This window comes from Plectropomus leopardus, chromosome 9 (assembly GCF_026936395.1).
Source record: "Plectropomus leopardus strain MGB_pleo_1.0 chromosome 9, ASM2693639v1, whole genome shotgun sequence".
Lineage (NCBI taxonomy): Eukaryota > Metazoa > Chordata > Actinopteri > Perciformes > Serranidae > Plectropomus > Plectropomus leopardus.
Window position 1 is genome coordinate 7731472 of NC_142184.1, and position 13898 is coordinate 7745369.

Sequence of the window (13898 nt, forward strand, 5' to 3'; positions counted from 1 at the left end):
ACCCTACATGTGGCACATTTCTGCATGTAGAGAGCAGGTTGTGTTTAGGAGGAATGTGCTGAGTTTATGCTGCCATCTAGTGGCGAGACTCCGCACTGCACCCAGCAGACAGTCTTTGTCATGACCTCCAGTGTCTGACTGAGGACAAAGGATTCACAATTTCTCCTTTTTGTTTCTTTTTTGTACCAGGTTTTAGCAAAGCTGCTATTTTCTGTCCATAGTCCCTGGGCAGGTAGGTGGAATAAATAAATCAAAGACAGAATTTGATGAAAAAAAGTTAAAAAATATCAGCTCATAAAATTTGACATAATTATTCATTCATCATATCATGAAAAATCTCAAATTTGTGCAAAATTGCAGCTAGAAAATGATCAGGGCACAGTCATTCTTACATCCTAAAGCCAGTTTGCCCCCCTTGCACCCCCTAACATTCACAAATATGTGAAAAATTAAAATTAAATATGTACAATACTGTACAATCCCATGACAAATAGACTGGTAGACACTAGGGAAAATAATTATTGAATCATTTTTTTGTTTAAATTAGAAATAAACTGGAATTATAGCCTAGATGTAGATGTATGCCTCCATGAACTGGTCAAGTTGCAGTTTACATTTATGTCTGTCCAGACTCATATGCAGTCATGACAGTAGATAATGCTTCAAAAATGAATGTTGCTGTGTAGAAGCTACATATTCTCAGCAGACGATCTCTACAATCAGCACAGTTTCAAGATTAATGTCGCCAATTCAGCGTCTGACCAAATGTCCCTCCTTCTGTTTCTGACGTTGAGTAATGGCCAGAAAAGTGTTTTAGCAGAACATTATGATGTCACAGTGAGCCTCTGGGTATGAAATGTCAGTACTTAATCATTTTATCATATTTGACATTTGTGTGAAATTTGGTCATTATTAACAAATTAATTCTTCTGTTATGGTTTAAAAGGTGTTTTGAGAGGTCACAGTGACCCTCTTAAGATATTGCAATCACAATAATGGGACAGACGCAAGGTCACGGTGACCTCTGATGACCAAAATCTAATCAGTTCATCTTGAAGTGGATGTTTGTGCCAAATTTGAGGAAATTTGAGATGGTGCATTCACGAGGATGGGACAGACACATGGACAGCCCAAAACAGTGCATCCAGCCATGGCAGTTGCTGGCGCAGAGGCATAAAAAATGTCTGAAAATTTTACATTTTCTTCAGTTGTTATCAAAAAATAGATCTGACCCATAGCATTTCCTATTCTAGTATTGAGGACAGTAAAATCACAAAGGTTTGTTACCTATAATCAACACAAAAAACGTTCATTCTTTTTAAAATGAGTGTTTTATTGTTTTTATTTTTGTATAAAAAAACCTTTTTGTCCACTTTAGGCAACAGTTAGCATGAGAGTCGCTCTCACAGCTCTTAGATGAAGTCTAAACTTGTCAGTCTTCTCCACAATCACACACCTCTTTCACACAGAGAAACACACAATCACATAGTGTACTGGAGTTAATTTGATGCAGTGGTCCCAAACCTAAAGTCTATTAGTAGAAAGCCAAGGACAAAAAAGCTCAACAATAGGCAGCTTTTAATCATCATCACTTTGAAGATGTCAAGGCGAGTCACGCGAACACAAAGGGCCACAGTAAATCTAAAAGCCTCACAATAAGTACAGGAGACCGCTTTGTTGAAATCTGATGGTTGAAAGCATCATCTAATTAGGTTTGAAACCACTGCTTTGGTGCAACTCTTAAGCAGATTTATATTAAGACAATAAAAAAAAGGCAAAGAAACACATCAGACACCTCATACACGGCAGCACGTCCTGTGTTCGGCGAGCCGTCACTGAACGCAACAGCTGTAATTTTAGGCGACAGAACAAAGGACTGGCTTTGTGTAAGAGGAGTCGGCACACTTACGAAGATCAGTATTAATCAGACATTGCTTAAAAAAGACATTTAAAGACAGAAAATGTTATACGATTGCATTTACATGACAAAACTCCTCATTCCTCCAGAATCGCCACATTAATGATTTGCAGTGCAGTAGCTATTGCGTTCCTAAACGAGGCTCTCTGACACTTCTTAAGATCAGTCATCGAGAAACATCTCCGTGAAATCGTATTTCTCATGATGGCGGGGAGAAAAATCAGTGAATTGTAAATCTGTAACATCAGCACCTTTTCAGGAATAAAATATGTATCCTCACTAATATACTCCCCCAGCCCCGCTCCCCTTTTTCATAATAGTTCATACAACGTGTACATGCACACACAACTTTCTCTCTCACATAGACGCGCTAATGTAAAGTAGGCACACACACACAAACACACACATACACACACACACACTGTAGCAGATTGAACATAAAATATACAAATTCAGGTCAATCTGTTTTATAAATTAGTAACATCACATCATTTTGTATAACTACTTTCTTTGACTCTTTAAATGCTATTTTCTTCATATGACATTTGACTTGTTTCATCTCTTCCTCACAGTATGACTCGTTAAAGGGAAAGTTTGGATCTTTTGAAGTGGAGCTGTATCAGGTACTTATCCTTCGTCAGTGGATTATACACAGTGGATGTCAGTCGGCACGTCCAGTTTGGAAAAGCAGGCAGGAGTTCAACGTGGAAGCGAAACAATGTACTACTGTGTACGGGGACCACAACAAAATATGTTTTTAGCCACCTAAAACAAAGTTTCACCTAAAATAAATTTATATCAGTTTAAGTGTACATGATATTTAACCTCAGGCGGCTATTTCTGGTGAGGAACGGCAGCCAGACTCCATTTAGAAAAACAGTGATTTAATATCACTTGTTCCTCATTTGCCTTCATGAGCACTGCGATCATCTGCAGCTGGTTTAGTGGCGGTTCCCCAAAACAGCCAAAAGAAAACTGGGGATGCAGCGTTTGTCAGTTACTTCCCAAAGCTCCTGAGCACGCTGCCTTTAGATATCAGAGAAGCCACCCCGCTTCATATTTTTTAAAAAAAACCTAAAAATGTATCTCTTCACTTCAGCCTTTAACTCGCTCTGACTAAACTACTTTGCATTTAACTTCATTTATGCGCTGCTGCAACTCTTTAAGATGTTAGTTTAATTAACTGCATTTAATTTTAAATGCATTTCATACTATTTTTAGCTTTATTTTTAGATTTTTATTTAAATTAGTTCAATTAATCTTACGTCATGCATTCTGTACTTTCTATTTTTATCCTTATTTTGATCTTACTTTTACTAATATTATCGGTGGCTTTTATCCATGTGAAGATGCATACAAATAAAGTTTATTATTATTATTAAAGTTAATTGTTACTTTGAAAAGTAACAAACAATTTTAAAAAATCTGCTTTTTTAAGACTTTTGAAAGATTGATTTAATAACGAATTAAGGTCTCATTTTTAGATTAATGGATTCAATGCCTTTTAAGACATTTTAAGGGTCTGCGGAAACCCTGCGTCCAGCCTACAGTCCCATCCTGCCAGCTGTCTTATAACACAGACTTGAAAATTCGGCTCAGCTCTGTTGAAAATAATCTCAATATAACATACAATTAAAATGTAATATATATTTTTGGGTGGGACTATTGTTCTGTGGCTAAAAATGTTTCTATGCTGCCCTCTGTCCACAGCAGGACGTTGCTTAGCTTTCGTGTCATATTCTAGCCTGCTTCTCAAAACTGGGGGCGTGCAGACCAACGTCTACCCTACGTAACACAACAAATATGGATAAATACCTCATACAACCCCACTTCAAAAAAAATTTGAAATATCCCTTTAAAAGAGAAGACGAATGGGAGGATCTCTCCGGGCTTTCATCTTAACATGACGTGACTGACTACACGGCGGTACAGTGTAGCAGTATGAAAGAAATCTCCTTTCACTCAAAAGACCGCGAGGACGTCAAACCAACAGTATCTAATCCACAAAAGACACGTTACTCAAAGAAATAATATCATAGGCGTTGTAACTACAGGTAAACTAGGTTTCTGTTGACAAATCAGCTGCATTTGCACGAGCAGCCCGAGGTGAGCGAGAGCAACATCTAAGGCCAGTGTCAGTCTGCCGCTCTGTGTTGGTTTACCTTCATCACAGCAGAGCCACAACACGCTGCCCTCAGTTCACAATGTGCGTTAAAAAACTAAGCAGCAACCTCGGCTCCGTCTTGCACGTTGCAAATGCATATACAGTACACAAAAACAAGTATTTCCAGGATTATTAGGTCTATTTTCAGCGGAGGGTACTATCAGACGCCTTCATTTGGCTTGACTACAGCACTGGTTTGCCGTAATGGAAAGTGAGTATCTAAATTCACCAGCTTCTTGCAAAACGATTTGTGTTTAGTGTTGATAGCTTTATACATCACCAAACGAAAGGCTTATGTCAGCATTCACACATTTCTGTTCGCTACGTTGGAAATTAACAAAGCGCTACTTGCTGTACTTTCTCATCCACAAATGACTCCTACACACAAGTGTTTTTATGTTTTTCCATTAAGGCCGCATTCATCACCCCCAACAGAATTACTTACAATGTTTCCTTGTAACTGCATCCATATTCCTACCAGGGAGTGATCTGTGTGTGCTTTCAGCAGCTCCCCTCCCTCATGTATCTCACGCTCACATAATTCATGACAGTCACTACAAAGGATTGCAACCTGTAATTATTCTCAATGATAGCTGGAATAAATGTGAATTTTTTTCATCTTAGATGAAGCTATTGTGCAAAATATCTGCAGAGAAGCTAGAGCTAAACTTCAGGAGGCAGTGGATCTCCCTCCGAGCACGGCTCCCGTTGGCACTGCGCCTCTGGGAGGCTCTGCTGGGGACTCGAGGGCCGCTCCTCCACCGCCGCCACGCGTTCCTCCGAGCACAGAATCACATTGGGCAAAGGCTTGCCCAAACTCTGCCTGCAGGTGATCTCTTCGGGCTTCGACTCCTCTCCTCCTTCTTGTTTCTGTTCGCCTCCTCCTGAATCTTGTTCTCTCGCCTCTTGTTCGGCCTCCTCCGCTCTGGGCAGGGTCTCAAAGGCTCCCGGCTCTATGGGACTGAGCTGATAGTAGAGCAGAGAGGTGGAGTCTTTGAGGAGGTTGGAGGGGCTCTCCTCCTGGTTGTCAGTGATGCAGAGCACCGTGGCCCCTGTGGGGAACGGCCCCTGCAGGAGGACCTGCTCCACACCTGGCACCTCTGCCTGCTCCCCTCCTAAAGCAGCAGGCAGGAGGCAGAGCGGCTGCTCAGTGAGACTCCCAGCGCCCAGCTCCTGCTCCCCCTCCGCCTCCTCCCTCTCTCTCCTCTCCTGCTCCTCCGCGCTCTGCAGGTGCAGCACGGCGGTCTCGTTCTCCCGCTCCAGAATGTCCTGCTCCGCCAGGAGATCCTGAACCTCCACCACTGTCTGCACCTCACTCTCCTCCAGCTCAGAGTCCAGGCCGGTGACCGAGGATAGGTCCGGGGAGGTGGGGCAGGTGGAGGAGGGGGAGGACATGTTGTCAGATTCACCGTACTGGTCCCCAGTCCCTTGAATCAGCATCCTCCTCTTCTCCAGGTCCAGCTTCATGATGGTGTGCAGGTAGTGAGTTCGGACGCGTAAGGGGTTAAACTCGATGCGGCCCGCAACATTGCCGCAGCCGTCCCGAGAGCAGCCACATGGGAACGACATTCGATCCACCTGAGGATGAAAGCAGAGGAAATTTTAGCTCCAGTTTCATTTTATTCCTACAGGAGAGGGCGAACATTTGGAATTCACTGACTTATTTACATAAGCGCTCTAAACAGCAAGTTATATAAGCGCGTGCTGTTGTGGAAAGGACAAAGACAGATGACAGTACACGCAGAGCTTAGAGAGAGAATATGTGGTTACTGTGTAATGTCACTGCAAATCATTATTTTCATTATTGATTAATCTGCAAATCATCTTCTAGTCTATAAAAACTTGTCTTCATTAAACGCTTTATTAATCTGCCAATTATTTTCAAGGGTCTATAAAATGTCTAAAAATTGTGAAAATTGTTCGTCACAATTTATCAGAGCACAAAGTGATATCTTCAAATTGCTTTTTTTGTCCAACTAACGGTCAAAAACTCTTCATACATTTATTACATCATACATTATTTACTCATATAAATTACAAAGAAAAGCAAAAATTCTCACATTTAAGAAGCTGGAACCAGCAAATGTTTGACATTTTTGCTGAAAAATGACTGAAACGATTAATCAATCATCAAAATACTTGGCAATTAACTTTCTTTGGATTAACCAAACAATTAATCAACTAATCATTGCAGCTCTACTGTGTAATAAGTTAGGTGAAGAGGGAGTTGTACTTTCTCTTAATGAGGGCAAAAATAACCAAAAAAGGAAAAATCAGAACCTGAAATTAAACCTAATTTTATTAGTAGAATAAAAATAGTTAAAAACTCAAATTTTGACCTTAAAAGAGCAGGTGGGCCACTATCAACATCATCAACAACACTAGGGATACAACTAAAAATTATTTCCATTATTGATTTATCTTATTTTATATGATAAATTGTTTTGTCTTTTTGTTTTAAATGGTAAAAACAAAATGTCCATCACAGTGTGGCAGATGGTGCCGTCATCACATCTTGTTTAAAATCTCCATATATTACATTTTTGGCATTGAGAGACAAGTAAAAGCAGCAAATTGAGATTTTTCTCTGTGATCAAACTGGAAAACACAGTACAGATACTGGTATAAATGGAAGACGGACAGAGAGAGAGAGAAAGATCCAATGCAATCCCCGCAATCAAATTTTAAGAAGCTAGTTTCACATTTCCAAATGTTCAAACTATAATGACAGTCTCAGTGGAAAAGCTGAGCATGTTTATTTCATGAATCCACGATCCTGGCTTCGATCACTGCAGAAATTTTGATTTGTCATGGTTGGAAAAGCACAGGTGTTGTGATTAACGCCGGCTCTGTCCATGTTAGTCATGACAGAGAGACAGTGAGCCAGGATGTGTTTCATTATTTACACTGTTGCTTTTCCTTCTGCGGTGTGTCAAAAGATTAAAAAAAACAAGAATGGGAAAATAAATTGCACACAAAACTTCAAATGAAAAATGATTCAAGTCTGATTAACAGAGCACATTTTATTGAGCAGTGAAGACATCTGATTGTCAGCACCGTGGCTCTCTTCTCTCTGCACATGCACACAGCCAACGACGACCCTTACCTGGCACTTTATACCGGCCTGGCTGCAGCCGCAGTGGCGAGGGTCGCAGTACAAGCGGCAGTCGCAGCCGCATTCCTCCCGAGAGAGGCGGATGGTTCGGAGCTCGGCTTTCTCCCGAGCATCTATGCGGGCGATGCCAGAGGCTCGCAGCAGGGCTCTGCGGCGCTTTGTGGGTAGCGGCTGAAGGAAGAAACAGTCGTCCACCTCCACCCCGTCCACATCGAGGTCCTCATCTGACACGTCCTCCAGAGTCAGCAGGTCGGCCTGGGCGCACTCCACTGTGCCGTTCCTCGTCAGCTGCGGACGACAGGTGGACAGTTAGTGTACAACTGTGAGCTGAAGACGGTGAGATACTGATTCTCTAATTAAAGCACAAGAACATAATAATTATCCGAAAGACTGCGGCTTTATCTGTATCTTAATCATTTCATAGCAGAGCTTTCAAATGGACAAATGGATGTCAAATACTCTGTTAAAAGTAAAACTCTTAAAAAACCCTACTTAAGTTAAAATAAAAGAAGTACTAGAACTATAAAGCACTTGTTCTGCAGAAAAATGATTCATAAGCAGCATTTTATTGTTGTAGCTTGTCGAGGTGGAGTTGTGATTCCAACATTTTATATATTTTGCTAGTTTGAGTTTAGTGCTTCCCATCCTGGAGGTTGAACCCTCTCACAAGACAAATCTGTGGAGTCATGAGAAGATTAATGTGTTTGGGTGTAAAAAGCAGTTCTGCTGCTCCACAAATCCACATTAAAGTTGTTGACTCTTTCTTTTGATAAATACCGAAGAGTTTTACCTCTTTGAGCTAAAATATGTGAAAATTTATAAGAGAATTCTGTCTTTGGTGGAGCTGCTAACAACTCAGATATCTAAAATGTTTTATGGGACCCAACCAGACACTGGATTTAATGTAAAGGATCAAAAACCAACATGGATTATTTAAAATCTCAATCTGAAAAGAAACAAGTAACTTCAGCTGTCAGATAAATGTAGCTGAATAAGAGGTACATTATTTCCTCTTTAGTAACCAAGGAAGTTTTATTGAGATCAAAAATCTCATTTACAAGTTAGCAGCCGTGAAAATTACAATATATTAAAATACAACACATAAGATAAGATAAGATAAGATATAATAAAGATAAGATTTAAGATTTAATTAGTCCTACAATGGGGAAATTTGCATTATTAGAGCAGCAAAGGAATATCAAAGCAGGTATGTACATAAATAAAGTAAGAGTCGACAGATAATCTGCAAAATTCCAAATATTGGGGCAAATATTTGGCATTTTGCAGATTATCTGTATCGGCATTTTAAAGTACAATACTTAAAAAAATAATAAATAATTTGCATTTTGTATATGTTACTTTTAACAAGTGAAAATTGAGAAAATATGTTTTTCAAGTTAGAAGTAAATAAGTAATGTACCCAATTTTTTAAAAATATTCTGCATGTCTAGGGTGCAAATATTTTATCCAACATCATCTGCAAAAATACTATACTTTATACCCCAAAACACATCTCACCCCTTTATTCCACAATTTGTGGTAAAGTGTGACGCCTACCTTCATCTTGCGGGCGTTGAGCTTCTCTTGCCGCAGGTGCTGTCGCAGAGTGTGCCGGTGGCTCGTTTCCTGCTCTCTGGCGAACTCGCCCAGCGTGTAGTGTCTGATGGAGGAGTGGTGACGGGCCATTCCCAGGGAGCTGCCCCCTTGGCTGGGCACGCTGGTGAATCCCTGCCGCCGGGGGAAGTAATACACCGTCACCACATCAAAGCGTACCCGTTTCCCCCCCGGTGACGGCTTGTGCTGTCTGAGGATGGAGGTGGCTGAAGAGGGGAGAAAGGGGGGAGACATTTGGGAGGCCAAATTATACATGAGTAATTAAATACTTCGTGCTAATGGACAGTTGGAGTGTTATTTAGAGTGTATTGCCTTTAACGTGTGTCTCCTGTTGTTCCTTACGGGTAAATGCAGTGCTGGAAGGAGGGTTGAGGCTGTCGCAGCTGTCAGCGCTGTCACTGCTGGAGATGTCATCGTCGGAGTCCTTAGGTGTAGAGAATGGAGAGCTGTTGTCCACCTCTTCATATCGTCGTTTGAGGCTGAGGGACGAACCTGCCTCCATGGAAACTCGGTGTCTGCAGGCACAGAGGAGCACAAGTCGTGACACGTCCAGACAACCACTAAATGTGAACCACAAGAAATGGATAAAGTAGATTCTTAGTGGAAATTTGCCATTTTATTGTGGAACTAATTGATTACCTTAAAGGGGCGGTTCACCCCCAAATCAAAAATACTTATTTTTCCTCTTAAATGTTCTATTTATCAGTGCAGATGTGTTATTGTGAGCTGCTGTTTTGGAGATATAGGCTGTAGAGATAATATAATATAATGTAACTAGATGTCATTCAGCTTGTAGTGCTCATAACGTCACAAAAATGCATCTGAAAAACTCAACATTAATGTCTCTTTCCAGAAATCATGACCCCGTTACTCAAAATAATCCACAGACCCTGTCGTGAGCAGTTTCATGTAGGAACTATTTTCTATCTGCTAAACCGAATCACCGCGCAGAAGGAAGTGTGCATCTACTGCTACCTCACCTCGCACTTCTGAGCTAGCTGACGTCACAGCTCAGCCGAGGAGGACGCCATTCCTGTTTAAATCTCACGCTGTCTCGAGCATGAGCTGCTCATTAATGAGTCGATGCCCAAATTTTGGACTGTTGACACAAAGGCATGGCACCAACAGTTGACGGGTGTAGTTCAGTAGAAAGAAAATAGTTCCTACATGAAACTGCTCACAAGGTCTGTGGACTATCTTGAGTAGTCGGGTCATGATTTCCGCCAAGAGACGTTGTTGTTAAGTTTTTAAAATTTAGATTTTTGGCGTTTTGAGCTCCACAAGCCAAGCGCCATCTAGCTCCATTGTACTGGAGAGAAAGCAGACATCTTTACGGCCGATATCTCAAAAACTCTGCAACTCACACCAAAAAAACCTAGGGTTAATAAATAGCTCTACAGGTAAGAGATTTGAGGCTGGACGGTACGTTTAAACTCAAAATGTTCTTGGGTAATTCGTATCAAGCTGTTCTTGTGTCGAGTCAGTTCTCACTTCAGAAACAAAAGGTGACATCAGCTGTTTGGTCTCCTTTCATCTGTATTCCAGCTCCATCATTTCCTCCCTCGGCCCCCCCGACCATCTCACATGAAATCCTACTTTGAAATCATCAAGTCTAGAAACGTCACCATGGCAACTGGGCAAGCACAGTTTAAAAGCGAACAGCCTTGAAGCAAATGATCTCTATGGCTCCTCATACTTTTTTTTTAACCTCTTAGTTCTGCTATAAAACAGCGCAGAGGGGATCGATTCGAGAGGATCTGAAAGCTAAAGCTGATCAATCACACCAGCGGGCTAAGGTCAAACAAGGTGACTGAGCGCAGCATTTTATATTATGAGAGGCCCTATAGCTCTGTGCTGAACTGTGTCTCATAAAGTTCTGTATTTTCAATCCACATAAAAGATTGGTCATGATGAAATGATATAAAAACACAGCATCAGTGCTGAAGCTTGTAGTATTCCTTATAAAAGAGGTACTTTCAGAGGTAATTAACAACATCATGCAGCTCTACATCTGAATGAGGACATTTAAACTGGGTCTGAGTTAACATGTCACATGTCACGGACAGCAACATGCTGTATCTTCATTCATGAATCTCTAAAAGAGCCATTGTGCATTCAGGTTCTCAAAGGAAAAATCTGGTCTTAAAGGTCCAGTGTGCAGGATTTAGGGGGGTATATTGGCAGAAATTGAATATAACGATAAGTTTGTTTTCTTTAATTTATAGTCATCTGAAAATGAGATTCACTGTGTTTCCATTATCGAACAATGAGACGTTGGGAGTGCGTCCTCATCCCCGAAGTCCACCATGTTGCACCTTTATGTTTCAACAGTAGCCTAGAACGGACAAACCAAACACTGGCTCTAGATATTGCAATTCACGCTTTTTGCACCAATCATTGTAGCTGGAAGGCCCTCCGTGATGTGTAGGGTCAGAAAAACACTAAATTTATTCACATTAAAAAGCTTTACTCTGTGTTTTAGTTGCTTTTACACTTCCTGTTCAAGGGAGTGTAAAAGCGAGACTAATCGCTTCCGACTATCGCACCGTTATGTCACCTCGCCATTCTGTATAAAAGATGCAATCGCAGAATGAGGGGGGGCAGTGTTGTCTCAGCTTTAAGCCGGCATCGTAGGCAGTAACAGCGCTGCGTTGACGTCTGTGTAAAAGTGTAAGCTGTAAAGGCAAGTGGGGTTGGTGTGAAGTACGTTTTGAAGGCGTGTTGTGTAATTATTGTAGCACTCTACATAGCCGTAAAAGGAAGTTTTCTCTTCATATTCTATTGCAAACTGATAATGATTGTTACATTTACTCCAAAACCACTTGGTGTTTCACCCAGCTCAGCGATAAAATTCTGTTACAGAGGACAGCAAAATGTTCAATGTTGTGTGTTTCTCTGCCAGCTTTGCCTAATTTATCGTCCTGTTCTTGCTCACTAAAATGACATCTGGTTTTCCATCTGCCAGATTCCATGTGAACGCAGCATTAGAAAATGCTCTCAGCGTATTTGTTATATAGAGGCAGACACAGTTGTCATAAATGTCACACCTCTTTTGTTTCCACAATGCCGACATTCTGTCTAAAATCATCCCCAGGAGCAGCAGGATGCTGCTGTTGTTTGGTTCTGTGTAATAATGCAAAAGCCAGTATAAAGAAGGTACTTTGTGGTGGTCACCATCTCTTTGTAAAAACGGCTTTGAGATGAATAAACCTCTGCAGACAATTCGGCTCCCGCTAAAAATATCCTGAACACTGAATGAATCCTAACCAGGAGAAGTTTTAGCTGGGTACAATCTACAATCCTCAGTACTAGGTGCTTCTAAATCTCCTTAAATCTTACACACATCACCTACACATAAGACTAATATATATATAATTTGAATAGTGCTGTTTTTCCTTACGCTAAATAAAGAGATGATGTCATGTGGAGAAAAATCCTGGATCTGCTCGGAGGAGAGTAAATAATGTAACAACTGCTGCAGCCGTGGTGATTTTACTGGGATAAAGGTTCACACTATCTGTCAAAATAATATGGTAGTAAAATTGTATGCAATGTATAAAACGAAAAAAAATTGTGTGAAACTCATTGACTGACGCTTAGGGAGATGTCGTAGTTGTGTCATTACTGCATGTGCATTCAATGTTGATTTTCCATCTCTCTGGAATGAGGTTTTAACCTTATTTAACACACCCCAAGAGGCTTATGTGTTCAGTAAAGATACTGGTGTGCATCGGTGTGAGACATTTTCCACCTGGGGACTCCAGTATAAATAGGGCAAACAGAGAAGAGGCTGAATTTTGATAGTGGGCTCCATTTCCCTTGTGGACATCACCCTCCTGTTCCTTCAAGGACTTAAGAGTTGGACATATGCTTACAGAAAATCCTGGTGTATTTACCTTCAGGGGCATGCAGCAGAGGTGGTGATGTATTTGTTAAACTGTGTGCATGCAGTGTGTTGGGGGAGGTTGGATATTATCAGTCTGACAGGCACAGTCTCTCTCTCTCTCTTTGCTCTACCATTTTTACACACACACACACACACACACACACACACACACACAATGGCAAACCGCCCGGTTAATGAAATACTAAACCCTCTTACCTGGGGCAGAAACAGGGACCCTTATTCCAACCAGCTCGGAGGTCGTTTCCCTTCCCAATGTGAGCTGCACATCAATCTTTCAACGCCCAATAAGATGCTTTTTGTGTGCTAAAACCGATATCCTGAACCGAGTATCCAGACTGCAACCGTGGAGCAAATGTAACCTCAAGTAATCTTTGCCTATTTGTCAATTTGCAACACTTACATCTGCCTATATGAGACTACTTGGGCTCCATGTTCATTGTTCTGCACACTCACGAAGAAAGCAGGAGCTGTCTGTTAGACCTGCGGGTTTTATTTAAATGTTGCATGCCTATCTATTTAAAGGACAGACGGCAGAAAGAGGGAGCGTCATATGATTAGCTGCGATTTATTACCAGGCATTTTTTAAAAATGTAAATTAGCCGAAATGTCTTATCTTCCCAATGCGATGGAGAAATCCGCTGACATCTGTGTTCGTTTATCCTTTTTTCTCGCCGGGGCGGGTTCAGTCGGCGGTTCTTTACTTCGTTGTCTTCTCGCTTTAACGCGGATTTTGGGCTCTTTTTTTTAAACGCTTGGTGTCAAAATGTTGCAAATGTTGAAACGAGAAGACGCCTTTTTGTCCCCCGTTTCGCCCCGGCCCCGTTTGTTACAATGTAACAATGGAGGAAGAAATTCTTCCCTGTAGCAGTATATATACTTATTGTGACATCACAGGCATGCCCTGCGCCGGGGCATTCTGGGACATGAAGTTTTTTTTCTTTGTGAGTTTTTTTTTGCTGGCTTCTTTGTTCTTATTATGCACAAAAAGACGTGCAAAACTTAACAGTATCTTCACACGGATATTATTTTACATAAAATAGACAATCTGATTTACAGTATATAACGTTATTATTGCTTGTCTTGTTAAAGCTAGTTTCCATGGTAACAAAATGACGGTGCATGTCTGTAGTAGGCCTCCACATCTGTCAGCTTTGTATTTAAAGGTCCAGTGTGAAGGTTT

At 41.1% G+C, this 13898-nt stretch overlaps 1 protein-coding gene across 2 annotated transcripts; it reads right to left on the reverse strand.

Annotated features, from left to right (window-relative positions):
- Window positions 1-1312: 1312 nt before the first annotated feature.
- On the reverse strand, window positions 1313-13592 carry csrnp2 (cysteine-serine-rich nuclear protein 2). Of its 2 annotated transcripts, none has more exons than XM_088081851.1 (5): window positions 12914-13592; window positions 9124-9326; window positions 8755-9017; window positions 7189-7485; window positions 1313-5660 (listed from the first exon to the last, which is right to left on the reverse strand). In XM_088081851.1, the coding sequence occupies exons 2-5, from the start codon at window positions 9311-9313 to the stop codon at window positions 4746-4748; spliced, it is 1665 nt and encodes a 554-aa protein (XP_087937977.1). In that variant the 5' UTR covers window positions 9314-9326; window positions 12914-13592; the 3' UTR covers window positions 1313-4745. The 2 variants fall into 2 exon arrangements, with proteins under 2 accessions (XP_087937977.1, XP_042348485.1); XM_042492551.2 differs by having other exon boundaries at window positions 9154-9326; window positions 12914-13589.
- Window positions 13593-13898: the final 306 nt, after the last annotated feature.

What these genes read in the sequence shown, in the direction of transcription:
- csrnp2 (XM_088081851.1), bottom strand. Translation starts at nt 9,313, where the DNA reads ATGGAGGCAGGTTCGTCCCTCAGCCTCAAACGACGATATGAAGAGGTG. An exon ending in TCAACGCCCGCAAGATGAAG is followed by an intron (nt 7,486 to 8,754) that starts GTAGGCGTCACA and finishes TGTCGTCCGCAG; the next exon opens with CTGACGAGGAACGGCACAGT. An exon ending in AGGCCGGTATAAAGTGCCAG is followed by an intron (nt 5,661 to 7,188) that starts GTAAGGGTCGTC and finishes TTTCATCCTCAG; the next exon opens with GTGGATCGAATGTCGTTCCC.